Below are 18919 nucleotides of genomic sequence, written 5' to 3'. Positions count from 1 at the left end.
AACTCACACGAGGAGGGTCAAGCCATTCTTCTCTTTAATTAGGAGAATTGGATGTGTAATCCTAGTTCTATCTTGAGCATGAAGAAGCAGTTTATACCAGCTACATTTCATGGGATCCACTTTGATTTCTACCACGCTGTTTGGCATGTGGTGGAATCCAGTACATGATTACTAATAAATGGATAAACAGCTCATGATGATGATGATTTCAACAGATTGGGATGCACACTCCTTTTAGGCTCACTTTTATATTCTGCAAACCTTATGTTAAATAGGTTACTAAGATAAAGAGTTTATTTTATAGTGCATTCCAGATGCATATACCCAGCCTCTGAGACCTCACCAGACTATGATTAGAAATGAGGTCAGGTTTACCCTGTAATGTCCAAATTACTGTAGCTCAGACGTTCATCGTGTCTGATGACAGGCAGTCTCATCATTTATGAGGTTCCTCTCTACACCTAGGTCTTTGCGCTTCCCAGTGGTTCACGTGCTCCACAAATCCATACTTCACAAACCCCAGGCAGTGGTGTTTCCAGACTGTTCATCACAGCTCCCTGACTGCCGCCTCTCACCTCCTGAAAACCCATGATTGAAGCCACCAGTTATGCTGGCCTCAAGGGAAGTCTCTTCTTCCCTTTACTAAATGTTCCCAAGGATGGACACAGATCCTTCCTTTCATGTCCCATCACATGACAAGGGCTAGGCTACAATGTTTAGCAAAATTTGATTAAAAGATTTAGGATAAGAGAGAGGAACGCTAGGGACTTCCTTGGCAGTCCAGTGGTTAACACTTTGCCTGCCAGTGCAGAGGGCACAGGTTGAATTCCTGGTAGGGGAGTTAAGACCCTACTTGCCTCTTGGCCCAGAAGCCAAAACATGAAACAGAAGCAGTATTGTAACAAATTCAATCAAGACTTAAAAAAAAAAAAAAGTGATCCATATAAAAAAAAAAAAGAGAGAGAGAGAAAGGAAGGATAAAACACGAATTTAAACATGGCCGTGAGTTCTGAACGTGCTAGGAGGCAGAGAGCTGGAGCTCGGGCTGTCGGGGGCCAAGGAGGTGCCTTCTTGCCTAGTTCCCAGGCTTGGGCTCTCTGGCTCGGGCTGCTTGTCTTCTCCCTGTGGGAGTGACCTCTGGCGAGTCCGCTCTACCGAAAGTCAGGCCCCCATCTGCAGAGGCCTCAGGAGAAGACTGCATTTCTCCCTGCAGTCCCTCCAGCCTCAGGGCTGCCCCTCCTACCCGGTTTCCTGTCCACTTCCTCTGAGGAAACTCCAGCCGTCCCCCACTCCCGGGGTCAGGTCCGCTCCTACAGCCTCTGAGAGATCATCTCAGCAAAGCAAAAGATCCGATAGGGCGACATTCCCTGCGTCTGTGTTTGAGTATTACCACATGTGAGATAATCACAGGCCCGTCTTTTTGAACTAAGCCTCCACCAGTCCCCGTTTCTTTTCCTGACATTTTCCTCCACATGGAGTAGAAACCCAGAACTGTAGATTCCCTGTCGTCCCAAGCTCCTCACTGCCCCCGTCTCCTGTAAGAAACTCCTTAAACAGGAAGCACAAGCCATCTCTACGAAAATAAACAATCCCATACAGGCTAAAGGAGTTTACACCCACACCTTAAAGGAAATATTTCTCCAAAGTCATCTTCAACTGCGGAGATGTATCTCCACCCATAATCAAGGCAACTTTTCATACCATGCTGCAGAAAAGTTTAGGTTTCTGGAGTTGGAGCTGTCAAATTTCCATTTCAGAAATTGCTCTGGTTTAGTACAGAATATCTGTGCTAAGGCACTTCAGTTGTGTCCGACTCTTTGTGACCCCATGGACAGTGGCTCTCCAGGCTCCTCAGTCCATGGGATTCTCCAGACAAGAATGCTGAAGTGGGTTGCATGCCTTCCTTCAGGGAATCTTCCCCACCCGGGGATTGAACCCACCATCTCTTGCATTGCAGACAGATTGTTTACCTGTGAGCCACCCGGGAAACCCATCAGTATAATTTAACTTTGTCCATTTATCTCATTCCCCTCAAACCAAAACTACCCTTGAAAAAACTCCTTGAAGATCTGAAATTACAACATTCAAGCCACTCTCCCCATCCTGGCCTTCAAAAAATCTCTGCCCATACTTTGTTAGGGCTCTGGTTATAAATATCATGTGGCTGTTTACCCCTGGAGATTATGGATTTTCCCAAGCATCTAACTCTAAGGTAGCTCTAAGAAGGGAAACTGTTTCCTCCTTCCAGGGACCACAGCCCTTTCCCTCCCCACATAAATATGGAACTAATTTTGATTTCTTTTTCTTGCAACTTAGATACCTGGCTTGTCAACAGTCATTCAAAAAGAATTTCATAAAGGTTAAAGAATTAGAGTTAGCCAAACTGTGAAATTGAGACTCTTTAGGGACTCAATTTCTGTAGTCATAGGTCAAGCAGAATTAAATGAATTTGGAGGTGTGGATTTTAGTGGGTTTAGGTTGTGGAGATTGTCAACTCAGATAAACTGAAGCAAAAGGTGGATTGTCTCAATATTTCTGAATAGGCTTTAAGTATAATTAATAACAGCTGGCAAACGCTTACATCTCTTTCCATTTGTACTGGCCACTAGCCCAAATAAGAGAAATGGATTTTTGCCAGTCATAAAGCTAAAATCATCAAAATAGGGAAAGCCATTTTAAATTACAAAACCACAAATGGATATACAGTGTACAGAAATGGAACTTTCCATTATTTTCTCTTAGCATCAGTTGCATTTATTCAAATACTTATTGCCTATGTGCCCGGCACTGTGCTAGGTCCTGAAGCTGCTATCAAGATGAGTGAAGGGGACTTCCCTGGTGGCTTGGTGGTTAAGACTCTGCCTTCCAACGTAGGGGGTGTGGGTTTGATCCCTAGTCAGGGATCTACGGTCCCATATGCTGAAGGGTGTGGTCAAAAGTTTAAAAAAAAAAAAAAAGATGAATGAAGAAGCCTGGCCTTGAGTTATTTACACCCAGTTGGGAAGCGAGGTGAGAGGAGTGGCAGGAAACACTGCTAACTAAAGTATTAAAATAAAAGTCTGTTCTCAGTTGATAATACAAGGGTGAGTCATGCATAACAGAAGCATAGAAAATAACTAACTATGCCCAAAATGCTTCAAAGAGAAGATGCACTTGAATCTGATCTTGAAAGATGAAAAGAAGGTCACCAAAGAAGGGGAGAGGAATTCTATGCCCATATGATCCCTAGCCTTCTTATGGACACTGTCAGTAAATTCCGTGTGGTTGGGATTAATCTTGTTCATTGTTGTATGCCTGGCACCCAGCTCAGCACCTGGCACACATCAAGTGTTCTAAAATATTAGTTGACCTGATTGACTAAAAATATCCTCAGCAGAGAGAAGCACATGTACAATAACAAATAAACAACACAAAGATTTTTCTAGACTGTGGTTTATAATATCAGCACCATCCGCTTCTGGAAAGGAAAGAGAACTCTCCCAAGATAGCTCAAAAGAGTAGACTCTAGAGAGGAAGCTGTGGCCTGAGCTTTAGACCCAGTCCTGTTATTAACGAGTTACCTGAGTTTGAATCAATGATTATCCTGTACTGACTTAAGTCTTCTCACTTGTAAAATATCACTTATTATTACAATATTATATACTGTAAAAAAAAAAAAAGATCACTAGAAGGGAAAAAAATGTAGCACCATGTCTTTTCTCTTATTTTCTAAATGCAAAGTTAATACATGCTTCCCAGTTTTAAGGCTTCCCAGGAGGTGCTAGTGGTGAAGAATTGGCCCACTAATGCAGGAGATACAAGAGACTGGGGTTCGATCCCTGGGTGGAGAAGATCCCCTGGAGGAGGAAATGGCAACCAACTCCGGTATTCTTGCCTGAGAATTCCATGGACAGAGGAGCCTGGCAGGCTACAGTCCCTGGAGTCGCAAAGAGTTGGACATGATTAAGCGTCTGAGCTCATTCCCAACTTTTAAGATGCAGACGGAGTGCATACCGGTCATTTCTCCCTCCCTCACCAAAATTGAAAGGCTGATTAAAAAAAAATAGGTTAGTGAATACTCAGAAACAAAAAGAAAGTTTCTTTGGAGCAGAAGCCATGATCAAGTGGAAACCAGAGGGGCAGGCTGAGGCTCCCGCCACCCCAAAGCTCTTGCTCTTTGTCACGTGCTGCCCCGACGGGGAGCCTTCCGGTTCTCTCTGATCTAACCAAAGTGATGAAGAGATAGAAAATAATTGAAACTGACAGGAAAGATAAGAGGCCTTGAGGTTACAGAGATTTTATCACCAGTCTAATGCAGGTGTTTTGAAATTGTTTTGTGCTGTGCATCTCTCTTTAGCAGTTTAGTAAAGACTGTGGCAGCCCCTCTGTCTTAAGTCCTGTCTGGCTGCTATAACAAAATACCACGGACTGGAGAGCTTATAACAACAGAAATTTATTTCTCACAATTCTGGCGGCTGAGCAGTCTAAGACTGAGGCATTGGCATGGCTGTGTTCTGTTGAGGGCTATTTTCCTGGTCCACAGCCAGTACCGTTGCTATCCCTCACATGATGGAAGAGGTGAGAGAGAGTGTCCTGGGGCTTCTATTACAGGGCACTAATCCCATTTATGATGGCTTCCTGGTAAAGAATCTGCCTGCCAATGCAGGAGACAGGGGTCCAATCCCTGGGTCGGGAAGATCCCCTGGAAAAGGAAATAGCAACCCACTCCAGTATTCTCGCCCGGGAAATCCCAAGGACAGAGGGGCTTGGTGGCCTTTAGTCCATGGGGTCACAAAGAGTCAGACACGACAGAGCAACTAAGTAACAACCACAACAAATTCCACTTATGAAGGCTCCATCCTCACAACCTAAGCACCTCTCAAGTCCCTACCTCCTATCACATTGGGCATTAGAATTTCAACATATGAATTTTAGGGGAACACATTCAGACCAGATTAATACCTTCACATGCATAAAATAAAGCATACAAAATTATATAATAAATCAACTATATTGAAATGCAGTTATCAAAATATTAATATTTCATCATGTGTTAACATGTTAGCAAATCGAATAATAAGACATGATGTGAATGTGGGAAAGTCGCTCCATCGTGTCCCACTCCTTATGACCCCCATGGACTATATGGTCCACGGAATTCTCCAGGCCAGAATACTGGAGTGGGGAGCCTTTCCCTTCTCCAGGGGATCTTCCCAACCCAGAAATCGACCCAGGTCTCTCGTATTGCAGGCGGATTCTTTACCAGCTGAGCCACAAGGGAAGCCCAGTAAGACATGATAGGCAGCTTATTACCATTTTTGAGATATCCGCCACAGTTGTAACATCCATGATTTCTGTTGGTGACAACGTCACAGATACTGCATTTTGGTGCATTAATGTATTTTGTTGCCTATATGCAAATAGAACAATTTATTTCTATTTTTTATTTTATTCAAAATAAAATAATTCATTTCAGTTAGAGGCTAGTGAAAATTAAAACATAATAGGTTTTTCATCTAATTACATGGACTCCCCTGAATTCTATCCAAAGACCTCAAGTTAAAAATACTGTGGCCTGACAGAACTTCCAGGAGATTTCCTTGGAACAGAGGATATGTGATTCTTTAATTTCTAGATCTGAAAAAAAGACATGACACTTCAGATTAAGAGAGTTCATGAAATTCTAGCAGAATAATACAAAAAATGAAATAAAGAAACATGACTGAAACTTATGGTAAAGTATCAGTCATAAAGAGAAAATGCTAAAACTACCAGAGTAGAAAGATGAACTACAAAGGAAGGGGGTTCAAATAACCCTGGGTATCTGATTAGCAAATTATATACGAGCAAACAATGCAAATTTTTTTTTTAATACTGAGGGGAAATTCACTGTGAATCTACAACTCCATTCATAACCAGATTATCAGTAGTTTTAAGGGAGAGTAAAAATAAAGCCTTTTTGGACATTAAAGATTTAGAATCATTAGCACTTATGACTTAAACTAAACTGTATCAAGAAAAGGAAGTGTTGGAATGCAAGTATAATGTACACTAAGTGGGAAAACATTGAGTAATACAGTAGTATAAAACATAAGTAAAAGAGTACCCTTACTCTTCAAAGCATTTGTAGGTTTTTAAGTACCAGAGTTTCAAAAAACGTTGTTTAAAGAGAAGCGGTAGAATTTTCACAAAGAGAAGCAAAATGCTGGTTCATGCATAGGTTTTTAAATAACTTGTGAAAATTTAGAAAAAGAGGCACCTTATTAAGGAAGGACGGGGCTTCCCAGGTAGCTCAAGCTGGTAAAGAATCTGCCTGCAATGCAGGAGACCCCTGGTTCAAATCCTGGGCCAGGAAGATCCTCTGGAGAAGGGATAGGCTACTCACTCCAGTATTCTTGGGCTTCCCTGGTGGCTCAGTCGGTAAAGAATCCACCTGCAAAGCGGGAGACCTGGGTTTGATCCCTGGATTGGGAAGATCCCTGGGAGGAGGGTGTGAAAACCCACTTCAGTATTCTTGCCTGGGGAATCCCCATGGACAGAGGAGCCTGGAAGGCTGCAGCCTATGGGGTCACGAAGTGTCAGACACGATTGAGTGACTAAGTACACACATTAAGGAAGGATGTAGCTAAATCCCGGAACGAACAATTGTTTGAGTCTCATTATGGTCAATAATAATGGGAAGGACTAGAGATCTCTTCAAGAAAATTAGAGATACCAAGGGAACATTTCATGCAAAGATGGGCTCAATAAAGGACAGAAATGGTATGGACCTAACAGAAGCAGAAGTTATTAAGAAGAGGTGGCAAGAATACACAGAAGAACTGTACAAAAAAGATCTTAATGATCTGATAACCATGATGGTGTGATCAATCACCTAGAGCCAGGCATCCTGGAGTGTGAAGTCAAGTGGGCCTTAGGAAGCATCACTATGGACCAAGCTAGTGGAGGTAATGGAATTCCAGCTGAGTTGTTTAAAGATAGATGTTGAAATAGATGATGCTGTGAAAGTGCTGCATTCAATAGGCCAGCAAATTTGGAAAACTCAGCAGTGGCTACAGGACTGGAAAAGATCAGTTTTCATTCCAATCCCAAAGAAGAGCAATACCAAAGAATGTTCAAACTACGGCACAATTGCTCTCATTTCACATATTAGCAAAGTAATGCTCAAAATCCTACCAGCTAGGCTTCAACAGTACGTGAACTGTGAACTTCCAGATGTATAAGCTAGATTTAGAAAAGGCACAGGAACCAGAGATCAAATTGCCAACATCCGTTGGCTCATAGGAAAAGCAAGAGAATTTAAAAAAAAAAAAAAACACTACTCTGCTTCATTGTTTACACTAAAGCCTTTGACTGAATGGATCATAACAAACTGTGGAAAATTCTGAAAGAGATGGGAATACCAGACCACCTGACCTGCCTTCTGAGAAACCTGTAAGCAGGTCAAGAAGCAACAGTTAGAACTGGACATGGAACAACTGACTGGTTCCAAATTATTGGAAAGGAGTACTTCAAGGATGTATCTTGTCACCCTGCTTATTTAACTTATATGCAGACATTATGCAAAATGCCAGGCAGAATGAAGCACAAGCTGGAATCAAGACTGCAGGGAGAAATATCAATAACCTCAGATATGCAGATGATACCACCCTTACGGCAGAAACCAAACAGGTACTAAACAGCCTCTTGATCAAAGTGAAAGAGGAGAGTGAAAAAGCTGGCTTAAAACTCAACATTCAAAAAACTAAGATCACAGCATCTGGTCCTATCACTTCATGGCAAATAGATGGGGAAACAAGGGAAACAATGACAGACTTTCTTTTCTTGGGCTCCAAAATGACTGCAGATGGTGACTGCAGTCAAGAAATTGAAAGACACTTGCTCCTTGGAAGAAAAGCTATGACAAACCCAGATAGCGTATGAAAAAGCAAAGACATTATTTTGCTTACAAAGGTCGGCATAGTCAAAGCTATGGTTTTTCCAGTAGTCATGTACTGTAATCCATACAAAGGATTACAAACGTAAACTACTCCTTTTTGTATTTTTTTCTAATCCTAAAGCAGAGATCATTCTCCCTTAGATTTATTAGAATACTCTTTGCATTCCTTTGGATCTGAGAGTTTGACTGAAATTTCCCATTGACCATCCAACTCACTGTGAAAGTATGAAAGTGTTAGCTGCGCAGTCGTGTCCAACTCTTTGTGACCCATGAACTGTGGCCCACAGGCCACAGGCTCCTCTGTTCATGGAGTTCTCCAGGCAAGAATACTGGAGTGGATTGCCATTCCCTCCTCCAGGAGATCTTCCCTACCCGGGGACTGAACCTGGGTCTCCTGCAATGCAGGCAGATTCTTTACTATCTGAGCCACCAGGGAAGCCCTCATTAGCACTGTCATTTTTGGCATCTATGCCAACAATAACTGTGTTCTTCTCTTTTCAAGTATCTTTTAAGTTTCAAGTCTCCATTTAACAATTCATTAAGAGAAATTGTATGCTTTTAATCGTATATTTAAAAAATTTCCCTATTTCTTGGTTGGTATTTGCTGTGCCACATTGTAAACATAATGCTTATCATTATGCATGCAAACTACAGGTGCTATTACATTCAGAAGCAACTGATAATTAGTGACTGTATTCCTTGTTTGGTGATTAAAATGCTATTCTTTAAGTATTCTACATCCTAACTCGACAGTTTGTTGCTCATAATTGCCATTTCACTTTATTTTAAATATGTGTTAGGAATTTTGGGGTTGAAGCATAACATATTTTATGTTTTCCCATTTGATAATAGGTTTCCCGTTCAGCCTTTGCTTGAGGACCATCAGATTTTCAGGGATGGATTATTGAAATTAAGTAGGATAAGTCTGTGTGATCAGTCCTTTAATTTCCGCGGACAAGTTTATGCTGTCTATCTTATACTCTTAAATTTTTAGAAATTTATTTGTTTATTTTTGGTTGCACTGTGTCTTCATTATTTTGTGCAGCCTTTCTCTGGTGGCAGTGTGCAGAGGCTACTCTTGGTTGCTGAGCGCGGGCTTCTCATTGCAGGGGCTTCTCTTGCTGTGGAGCACGGGCTTTAGGGGTGTGGGCTTCAGCAGTGGCGACACACAGGCTCAGTAGTCGTGGTGCACAGGCTTAACTGTTCTGCAACATGTGGAATCTTCCTGAACCAGGGATCAAACACAGGGACCCTTGCATTGGCACGTGGATTCTTATCCACTGCACCACCAAGGAAATCCATAAGCTGCTCATATTTTGAACTAGAGATTTAAACAAAACAAGACAAAACTGTGATTATCCTGTTCCTATCCTATCATTGCGTACTGGCTATGTTAAAGAGGGAGATAACTTGAACGTGAGAGTGTATTTGTTCCTATAGAAGATCCTGGATGTTGAACAAGATGGGGTAAATGCATGGGAATTAGGTTGTACCCCTTGAGAAGGAGAGGTTATTGTTATCTGAGGAAAAGGATGTTCCCAGATATTTGGGCAGCCAGAGGCATAGAACTGCAGCAGACACTCCTGGTTGCCCCTGGCATCTGTGCTTTTCATTTTGCTCAGTAATGAAACCCCAAATGTTAGCTGGGCATTTGTCCAACCAATAAAAAATATTATATTTCCCAATCTCTCTTGCAACTAAGTGTGGCCATGAGACAAACTGCGCAATGTTTATAAGGAGAAGTGGTTTGCATAGATCTACTGTGAAGTTTACTTAAGAGGAAGTTATGTCCTCTGTTCCTCTTTGGCTGGTCTTCCTCTCTAGCATGAGAATGTCATGGCTCAAGGTGAAGTGGCCAACTTCCAAGTTAGGATGGAAATCATAGGTAACAGTTTGCAGAGCAATCTGTCAGAAGGAGTTTGGGATCCCTGATGGATATAGAGCCACCATATTAGACTAAGACTGTCTATATTGGTCTGAGAGAGAGGCCAACGTTTATCTTTTCTACCACTGTTACTCTGGACTTTCAATCTGAGTACTTCTAATATCTCAGTTTATACTGCTGCTGCTGCTGCTGCTGCTGCTGCTGCTGCTAAGTCGCTTCAGTTGTGTCCAACTCTGTGCGACCCCATAGACGGCCTCCTACCAGGCTCCTCTGTCCCTGGGATTCTCCAGGCAAGAACACCGGAGTGGGTTGCCATTTCCTTCTCCAGTGCATGAAAGTGAAAAGTGAAAGTGAAGTCACTCAGTCGTGTCTGACTCGTAGCGACCCCATGGACTGCAGCCTACCAGGCTCCTCCATCCATGGGATTTCCCAGGCAAGAGTACTAGAGTGGGGTGCCTTCTCCGCAGTTTATACTGTCAATATATTATTAGCATACCTATCTTATCTTGTTTGGCTTTCTTGTAACTTAGTTTTCAGGTAACTAGTTTTTTTTTTTTAATATATGGGAATATATATTTCTTGAGTTGTGCATAAAAGTAATGGTATTAAACAGTTTAATGGCAACCTTTGATACGTCGCTTCAGTCAGTCAGTCAGTTCAGTCGCTCAGTCGTGTCCGACTCTTTGCGACCCCATGGATCACAGCGCGCCAGGCCTCCCTGTCCATCACCAACTCCCAGAGTTCACTCAGACTCATGTCCATCGAGTCCGTGATGCCATCCAGCCATCTCATCCTCTGTCGTCCCCTTCTCCTCCTGCCCCCAATCCCTCTCAGCATCAAAGTTTTTTTCCAATAAGTCAACTCTTCGCATCAGGTGGCCAAAGTACTGGAGCTTCAGCTTTAGCATCATTCCTCCCAAAGAAATCCCAGGGTTTATCTCCTTCAGAATGGACTGGTTGGATCTCCTTGCAGTCCGAGGGACTCTCAAGAGTCTTCTCCAACACCACAGTTCAAAAGCATCAATTCTTTGGCTCTCAGCCTTCTTCACAGTCCAATTCTCACATCCATACATGACTACTGGAAAAACTATAGCCTTGACTAGATGGACCTTAGTCGGCAAAGTAATGTCTCTGCTTTTGAATATACTATCTAGGTTGGTCATATATTTTCTTCCAAGGAGTAAGCGTCTTTTAATTTCCTGGCTGCAGTCACCATCTGCAGTGATTTTGGAGCCCCCCAAAATAAAGTCTGACACTGTTTCCACTGTTTCCCCATCTATTTCCTATGAAGCGATGGGACCAGATGCCATGATCTTCGTTTTCTGAATGTTGAGCTTTAAGCCAACTTTTTCACTCTCCTGTTTTACTTTCATCAAGAGGCTTTTTAGTTCCTCTTCACTTTCTGCCATAAGGGTGCTGTCATCTGCATATCTGAGGTTATTGATATTTCTCCTGGCAATCTTGATTCCAGCTTGCGTTTCTTCCAGTCCAGCGTTTCTCATGATGTACTGTGCATAGAAGTTAAATAAGCAAATGAATGATATTTCCTTCATTTATTGTTTTGAAAGGGCCCATTGGGGAAGTTCAGTTCAGTTCAGTTGTTCAGTTGTGTCTGACTCTTTGTGACCCCATGGACTGCACCACGCCAGGCTTCCCTGTCCATCACCACACCAACTCCAATTTCTCCACTGGGAAACAGGAAAAAGAAAAACAAAATCTAATACTCTTCCAACTGACTGAGTTGTAGAAGTGGAAGCTGCTTAACACTCAAGACGGTATTCAACTGTCATTTTATGAGTTTTCCTTCAAGTGAGACAACTACAATGTTTCCCAATTTCTCTCCAAGTGACAAATGCTCCTTAATTTCATCCCTTCCATTTACATGTCACTCATATTTAATATGGGCTTCCCTGGTGGCTCAGAGGTTAAAGTATCTGCTTGCAATGTAGGAGACCTGGGTTCGATCCCTGGGTCAGGAAGATCCCCTGAAGAAGGAAATGGCAACCCACTCCAGTGTTCTTGCCTGGAAAATCCCATGGATGGAGGAGCCTGGTGGGCTACAGTCCATGGGGTCGCAAAGAGTTGGACATAACTGAGCGACTTCACTTTACGTCACTTCACATTTAATGTATGTAGATTTCTTTTTAATGGCGTCTTTAGAGCTAGTATAAATCATCTTGTTTTTAAAAGGTGCCCTCTTAGAAGCCCAGACTATCAATACTGGGTATTCTTAGTCTTTTTTGTTGTGTATATGGCATCAATAGATCAGTATTAGGTATTCTTAGACTATAGATCAATACTAGGTATTCTTAGACTTTTTTGTTGTTTATATGGCATCATACAGAGCAAACTGGTAATCATTCAGAGGTAGCAACTTCACAACAAAATGTATAGGGGTCCTCCGTGGTATCACTAGTGTCATTTGTTAAGATCAGTTTTGCTTCCTCTATTATAATTATTTGTCTTTCCTCATCATTTAAACAGAACTTTCTTTCATCTTCTTTTGTGTAGAATATTTTTATTTTCTTATCATTAAAACCTTTGACTTCATCATTCACTGTAACTCCAGAAGTCATAGTGCCTGGGGCTGCAATGCCAGCTCTGGCCCAGCTCTACAGCACTGGGAGGAGATGGAGAAGTAGGTGGAAACCCTTCTTGTTCACAGCCGAATCTACAGAGCTTAGAATAGTGTCTGAAAATAATGTGTGTGTGTGTGTGTGCGCACGCGCGCTCAGCCATGTCTCACTCTTTGTGACCCTATGGAGTGCAGCTTGCTAGTTTGTCTATGGAATTTTCTAGACAAGTATACTGGAGCAGGTTACCATTTCCTACTTCAGGGGATCTTCTTGACCCAAGGATCAAACCCGCATTTCCTGCAGGCAGATTCTCTGCCACGGAGCCATCTGGGAAGCCTGCCTGAAAATAGTATGTGCTCGGTAAATATTACAGAATGAATAAATGAAGACTAGATTAGAATGGGATTCGTCTAAGGGCTGTATATAAAAATAACAGTATTTAACAGTCTAATGACAAGCTCCTGCTTTAAGACACTTTAGAATTTGAAATTCCAGGGAACCTGGAAAGTTATATGTGAGGAAACTGACTCTTACAGAGTTTATAAGTCTCATGGGCCACACAGATTCCTTGTCAAGCCAACTGTTGCCCTCTAGCCAGGCACCAGTTCTAAGACCACGGCTGCCTCTACTAGGTGTATGATTTGAAGTACAGTCTCCCTAAAATCGAGTTCCCTTCCCCAGTTTATGATTAATCTCGCTATCTAAAACTTAATTTCCTTTCTCACCCTCCCACGACCTCAATCCCGTGCTAAGTGAACACGAATCAACAAGTCAGATGACTAAAACTGCTGTTGCTGATGCCATTGCTAATATACTAAAATAGCTATTATAGATAACATCATTAATGTACAAACTCAGCCTGTTTCTCCACAACAAGATGAGCTCACAGGTGGCCCCAAGTCATGGGCCACCTGACTTGAGAATCCAAGATATCCTGATTTCCAAAACTACGATGAAAAAAAAAAACCTCACAAGAGGATTCATCCTAGTCTCTGTTTTCCCTTTTTAAGAACCCCTAACTCATAGACCAAGTGGGAGCGGATCTGAGGCTTGTCAAGAAGTCAGTCTCTCTCACCCCCTTGCTTGGTGGTGGTGGCTGTCCAGTCGTGTCTGACTCTTTGTGACCCCAAGGACTAGAGCACGCTAGGCTTCTGTACCCTGCAATAAACCCTTCCTTTGCTGCAAACACCTGCTGTCAGAGCCTGGCTTTCTGCGCCTGGGGCAAGTGAGTCCTTGCTGGGTTACATACTTGGCGGATGCTTGCCTGTGACGGTGCTGTAGATAGGCAGGATGGCTCAGTGGCCCAGGGTTTGGAGACAAAGACCAACTAGCGTCCTTCCCTTTACAAGAAGGGAAAGTGCCCAACTAGCAAATTTGTGGAGCCTACTCAGGCACCGCAGAGCTCAGAAAGCCGAGGCGCTGCTGGGTCCCAACCAGCAGATAGCCTCAGCTATTTATTAGCTGGCGCTCCAGGGCAGGGCAGCTGGCCCTTCTGAGGAGGATGTTTGTCTGGGCTCGCCTCTGACAACCGTCTTCCTCCACCAGCTCCCAACAAAGACATTTCATCCATTTCTTCCACTGCCCTCAATTCTACTTGGCTGGGCTTTGAGAGGACCGAGGCTGGAGTACACAGTGACCCAGCGCGCCCACTGGGGCGCATCTGTCAGGGCGCGCGCGGCGCGAGCCATGAAGAGGCGGGCGGCCGGCGCGTCGCCGAGCGGCGCTCTCTCTTTCCCCGTCGGCGGCGCGCGCCGCTCGGGGACGCGCTTGCCCGGGGGCCGCCGGCGGGGGCGCGCACGCTCCGCCTCTCCCCGCCTCCCCGGCTGCGCGCCCCGCCCCCTCGAGCTGCCATACGCCGAGCGCCCAACATCCGAGGACTTTGGCCCGGAGTAACCCCGCTCTCGTTACCTTTCCCCTCTTTTCCGCGCCTCCCCCCGGGCCGGCCCCGCTGCTCCGCCGCGGCTGGGCGCGCGCCGCCCTCCCCGCTTCCTCCCTTGCGAGCGCCGGCTCAGCCCCTCCCGGTCCCCGCGCGCGGCTCCTCGTCATGGCGGCGCTCAGCAAGTCCATCCCTCACAACTGCTACGAGATCGGCCACACTTGGCAGCCGTCCTGCTGGCTCTCCTTCCTGCACATCACCAGGGGCGCCCTGGAGGAGTCCCTGAGGATCTATGCCCCCCTGTACTTGGTGAGCCCCGTCAGCCCTCCCCCAGGCCGAGGGCGACGTGCGCGGTGGGCTCCTGGGAGGCGGGCTCGGGCACTCGCTGTCTTGTCAGCCTCTCCTTGGGAGCGATGAGGGGTGTTTTTTGGGGGGCAGGAATGGGTGGGCTTGGGGAGGGGATAGATCGCGAGGGGCTGATACACTAAATCCGGCTGGGACGGAAGAAGGGGGAAGGGAGTAGAGGTTGAGCTGTCATCTGAACGTCTGCTGTTGGGGGAGAGGATGTCTTCTCAACTTCAGGATTAAGTTTGGGGGCCACTTCAGACTGAATACACACACCTGCGTTGCTTTTCCTCTCTCCTGCCTTGTGATGGAGAGGTCTTCGTAGGTCAGCTAGGGGATGAGAAATGGCCTGCAATCATTCCTCACCTTATTCCCTCTGTTTTGGCGTTCCCCTCCCCCCACCCCCCAGGGTTTTTTTTTTTTTTTTTTTTTTTAGGGCATATTTGACCTCAGATCTTGTGTCAATTTGGGAATGACAGGATTGTGGCTTGAAGGTTTTGCAGAGTGTTTTTGCAAGTTCACAAAGTGGTCTCCAGGTTGAGAATTTGCTTGGTGTTATAAAGGGTGGTTCCAGTCTATGAGTCAGTGAAAGTGTCTAGGAGATCTGACTGTATGTCACTTGTAGGTCCTTTATTCCACAGCTTTACAGGTAGGGCAATCTAAATTTGGAGCTTTAGAGACTATTTGAAAATATGTGTATGTATCACTGAGAGTTGTTAGTTTGTTCTTGAATGTTCTAACCAGCATCTCTCTCTCTCATCCTTTGTATTAAAGATTTCTTTAATCTTTAATTAACCAAGGTCATTTTGGTTATTTAAGTTTATTGTCTTATTTTCTTGCTCAATAGAGTCTATGTCCTAAGAAGGCAGAGGTATATTTTTTGTATGTTTCCTAAAAGTTCTAGTCAGTATTCAGTGGATGGTCAGTTCTTCTCATTGAGTAATAATTTAGATTTATACCCTCATATTCCTGAAGGTGTGTCATGGCCATAGCTGTGGAACGTCTTCAGAAGTCTGGTTATTTATTACAGAGATAACCCAGGAGAAGATGGTAACTTTCTCTGAGCTTGCAGAAGCCAGTTTCATTTGTATCATATTCGCTGGTGCTTTTAAAACTTAACGTGTGTTAGGAGTCTGCTGGGGGAACATGTTAAAATGGGGGTTCTGATTCAGTAGATCTTGGTGGGGCCTGAAATTCTACATTTCTGCAAGCTTGCAGGTGATTTTAATGCTTGTGGACCAAGAGTCAACCTTTGAACAGTAAGGATCTGGAGCAGAGGCTGATAAAATTATCATTAGAGGGATACATGTCTTCCTTGATTTTCTTTGGCAAAGATCCATGTTTATCTGCTTTTCCACTTGAATGGTTGCTAGTCTATAGCTCATTTATTGAAGAAAAAAAAAAAAAAGGATATCTACAAACATGATTGAGCTTTTGTTATATTCAGAGATTTTTCATTCCCTTATAGGATTATGAAGTTATATGGGGAGAGAGTCTATGGTATGTACTTTCTCTCTCTGAAAATCCATAGCACTTTTATTGTGCCTCACTCATTCATTCATTCATTCAACAATGATTTGTTGAATGCCTGATATTTTTCATATTTACAGCCTAGATAATTTATTGGTTATGTTCCATGATGAGTAGTTCAGGGGAGCAACAGAAACATAGGTTCTTCTATGCCAGGAGGTGGGGTAAGGGCAAAAGGGTCAAGAGAAGTTTGTGTTTTACTATTCTCTCTCCAGCTGGGTTAAATACTTCTTGAAAACAAATTCTTGATCTTATTTGATCTTGGATCTGTGTTTGGAATATAGCTGGGTAACTCAAAGTTTGGGTCGCTATTCATGAGTGGTTGTGAAGTAAAATTAGTGGGAACTGACCAGTAGTTTAAGTGAAATAGAAAAGAATAGAAAAAAAAAAAAATGAGAGGGCACCACAGGTGGTGTGGATAAGTGTTATTTCATTACAGTTTTGTTTGCTGTATTTGTATGGGTGGCTGGGGCTCTTAGAATATATAGCAGCATTTTGTTCTTTGTCCGTGTTGGGCAGTTGTTTAAATGTGTAATCCAGGTGCCACAAGGTGGTGGGGGCGGGGGGGAAGAAATGGGCTTTTAAAGGCTATCAACCACTTCTGATTTTGAATCTCATCTCACTCACTCACTGTTTGACTTTGTGCAAGTTACTTTGACTCCCTCTGTGAGAACTGAGTGAAGTAATACACTGAAGACTATCACATTTTCTAGTTCATAATAGGTCTTGAATAATTAGGCATTTTTTTGTTCCCCATTCCCTTGGTGGCACTTAAGTTAGATGCAGGTAGCGAGGGCTCCGTGGAAGGAGTAACATTTGACTTGGGCCTTGAAGAGAAGGATCACAGTACATTGATTCATGTAGTAGATATTTATAGAATACTTAATGGAGCAGAGGGAGAAAAGTGTGAATTTTTTCTGGAGGCAGAAATCCAAATGGTTTTGTAAAAGAAGTAGTTAGGTGTATTGATTGAGTGAAGCAGAAATTTTGCATATAGGCTGTATGAGTAATGACAACTCTTATTTACTGAACACTCATGTAGCTAGCTTCCCTGATATCTCATTTGGTAAAGAATCTGCCTGCAATGCAGGAGACCCTGGTTCGATTGCTGGGTCAGGAAGATCCGCAGGAGAAGGGATCAGCTACCCACTCTAGTCAGTATTCTTGGGTTTCCCTTGTGGCTCAGCTGGTAAAGAATCCACCTGCAATGTGGGAGACCTGGGTTCTATCCCTGGGTTGGGAAGATCCCCTGGAGAAGGGAAAGGCTACCCAGTCCAGTATTCTGGCCTGGACAATTCCATGGACTGTGCAGTCCTTGGGGTCGCAAAGAGTTGGACATGACTGAGCAACTTTCACTTTCACTTTCATGTGCTTAGACCTTTACGTATCTTGTTTAATGCTTACACAACTCTGTCTTATCCCTGTTTCATAGGAAGGAAAACTGAAAGTTAGAGATTTTAAGCAGTTTCCAAGATGAAGAGTTAGTAAGGGGAAGAGACAGACTTGTTTTTAGTTTTTTGAAGGTCAGGCTGAGGATGTCATAAGGTTTTTTTTTTTTTTTTTTTTAACAAAGGTTACAAGTACAGAATGGTGTCTTCAGATGAATCTGGTTGAAATGGGTAGACTGGATTGGAAAGACTGTTCGGGAGTTGATGCAGTGGATTCATTTAAGTGATAGAAAATCCGTTCTCAGGGAATCCCACTTTGTAACTTGTTAGCAGTGTGACCTCAGGAAAATTATCTCACCTCTTTGAGCCTTAGTCTCTTTCTTTTTTGGGGCTGTTGTAAAGATTTAAATGGGATAATAGTATGTAGGAATAGCAGCCATCACATAGGAGGGCCCTAATCAAGGGTTGGTGTTATTAAAATAGTGCATTTGTTATGATCTTTGTCTCCACCTCTGCTTAGAATGGTGGTTTATATTCAGAACTAGCATGGTACTTCAGTAGGTGCTTCAGTAAGTGTCTGAATGAGTGCAAGTATGAATGAATGAACTCATGAATAATTCAGGAGTGAAGAAATAGTATTTGGCAGGCTTAAGGTAGTGGCAGAGAGAATGGAAGGGCAGTTTCAGAGGCGTTTCACAGGAGAGGCATTTCATAGGAAGAATGAACAGGACTTAGAGATTGAGACGGTTGGGGCAGTGTGAAGGCTTGTTTATGCTTCCAGGATTTCAAGTCTGACTGATGCTGTCGCCATCATCACTGATAGAAGAGAAGTTTACGGGAAGCTGGGTTGGGGGACAACTTTAATCAGAAGCGTTTTTTTAGAGCTTGTAGAAATCTGCTTTTCATTTGAAATATTGCCTTGGGTGTTGTACTAAGCCAGTCCCTTTTGCTCCTTCCGGGTTTCCTCGCAGTCTGTGTACATCTGCTCTCCTGTTCCTTTCTCATCATGGCATCAGGCATCATGTCTTAGTATCACCTTCACTTTCTAATGCTTAAGCCATTAGAAATGTAGTGATCTGTGCCTTTTCACATTGAATCTTCATATTTTCATGATTTGTAAAAAAACATCAATCCTCATTATCAATCCACTTCATAGAATTTTTTTTTTTTCTTCTTTTCAAGAACCTACAGCATGGCACCCCACTCCAGTGCTCTTGCCTGGAAAATCCCATGGACGGAGCAGCCGGGTGGGCTGCAGTCCATGGGGTCGAGAAGAGTCGGACACGACTGGGCAACTTCACTTTCGCTTTTCACTTCTCCTTCTCCAGTGTTCTTGCCTGGGGAATCCCGAGGACGGGGGAGCCTGGTGGGCTGCCGCTTATGGGGTCGCACAGAGTCGGAC

General features: G+C 43.5%; 1 protein-coding gene and 1 pseudogene across 1 annotated transcript in view; one reads left to right on the top strand and one right to left on the bottom strand.

Moving 5' to 3' along the window:
- Window positions 1-11476: 11476 nt before the first annotated feature.
- LOC101113183 (cofilin-2-like) lies at window positions 11477-12383 on the bottom strand (annotated as a pseudogene).
- Window positions 12384-14212: 1829 nt separating this feature from the next.
- The window catches only part of TMEM135 (transmembrane protein 135), a 269389-nt gene continuing 264682 nt past the window's right edge, over window positions 14213-18919 (top strand). The window contains exon 1 of the mRNA XM_004019395.6: window positions 14213-14563. Within this exon, the coding sequence (XP_004019444.1) occupies window positions 14423-14563 (141 nt within the window). The 5' untranslated portion in view covers window positions 14213-14422. The remainder of the gene's footprint in view (window positions 14564-18919) is intronic.

The sequence above is a fragment of the Ovis aries genome, chromosome 21 (assembly GCF_016772045.2).
Source record: "Ovis aries strain OAR_USU_Benz2616 breed Rambouillet chromosome 21, ARS-UI_Ramb_v3.0, whole genome shotgun sequence".
NCBI classification, from domain to species: Eukaryota; Metazoa; Chordata; class Mammalia; order Artiodactyla; family Bovidae; genus Ovis; species Ovis aries.
This window is presented reverse-complemented; position numbering and strand designations above follow the sequence as displayed.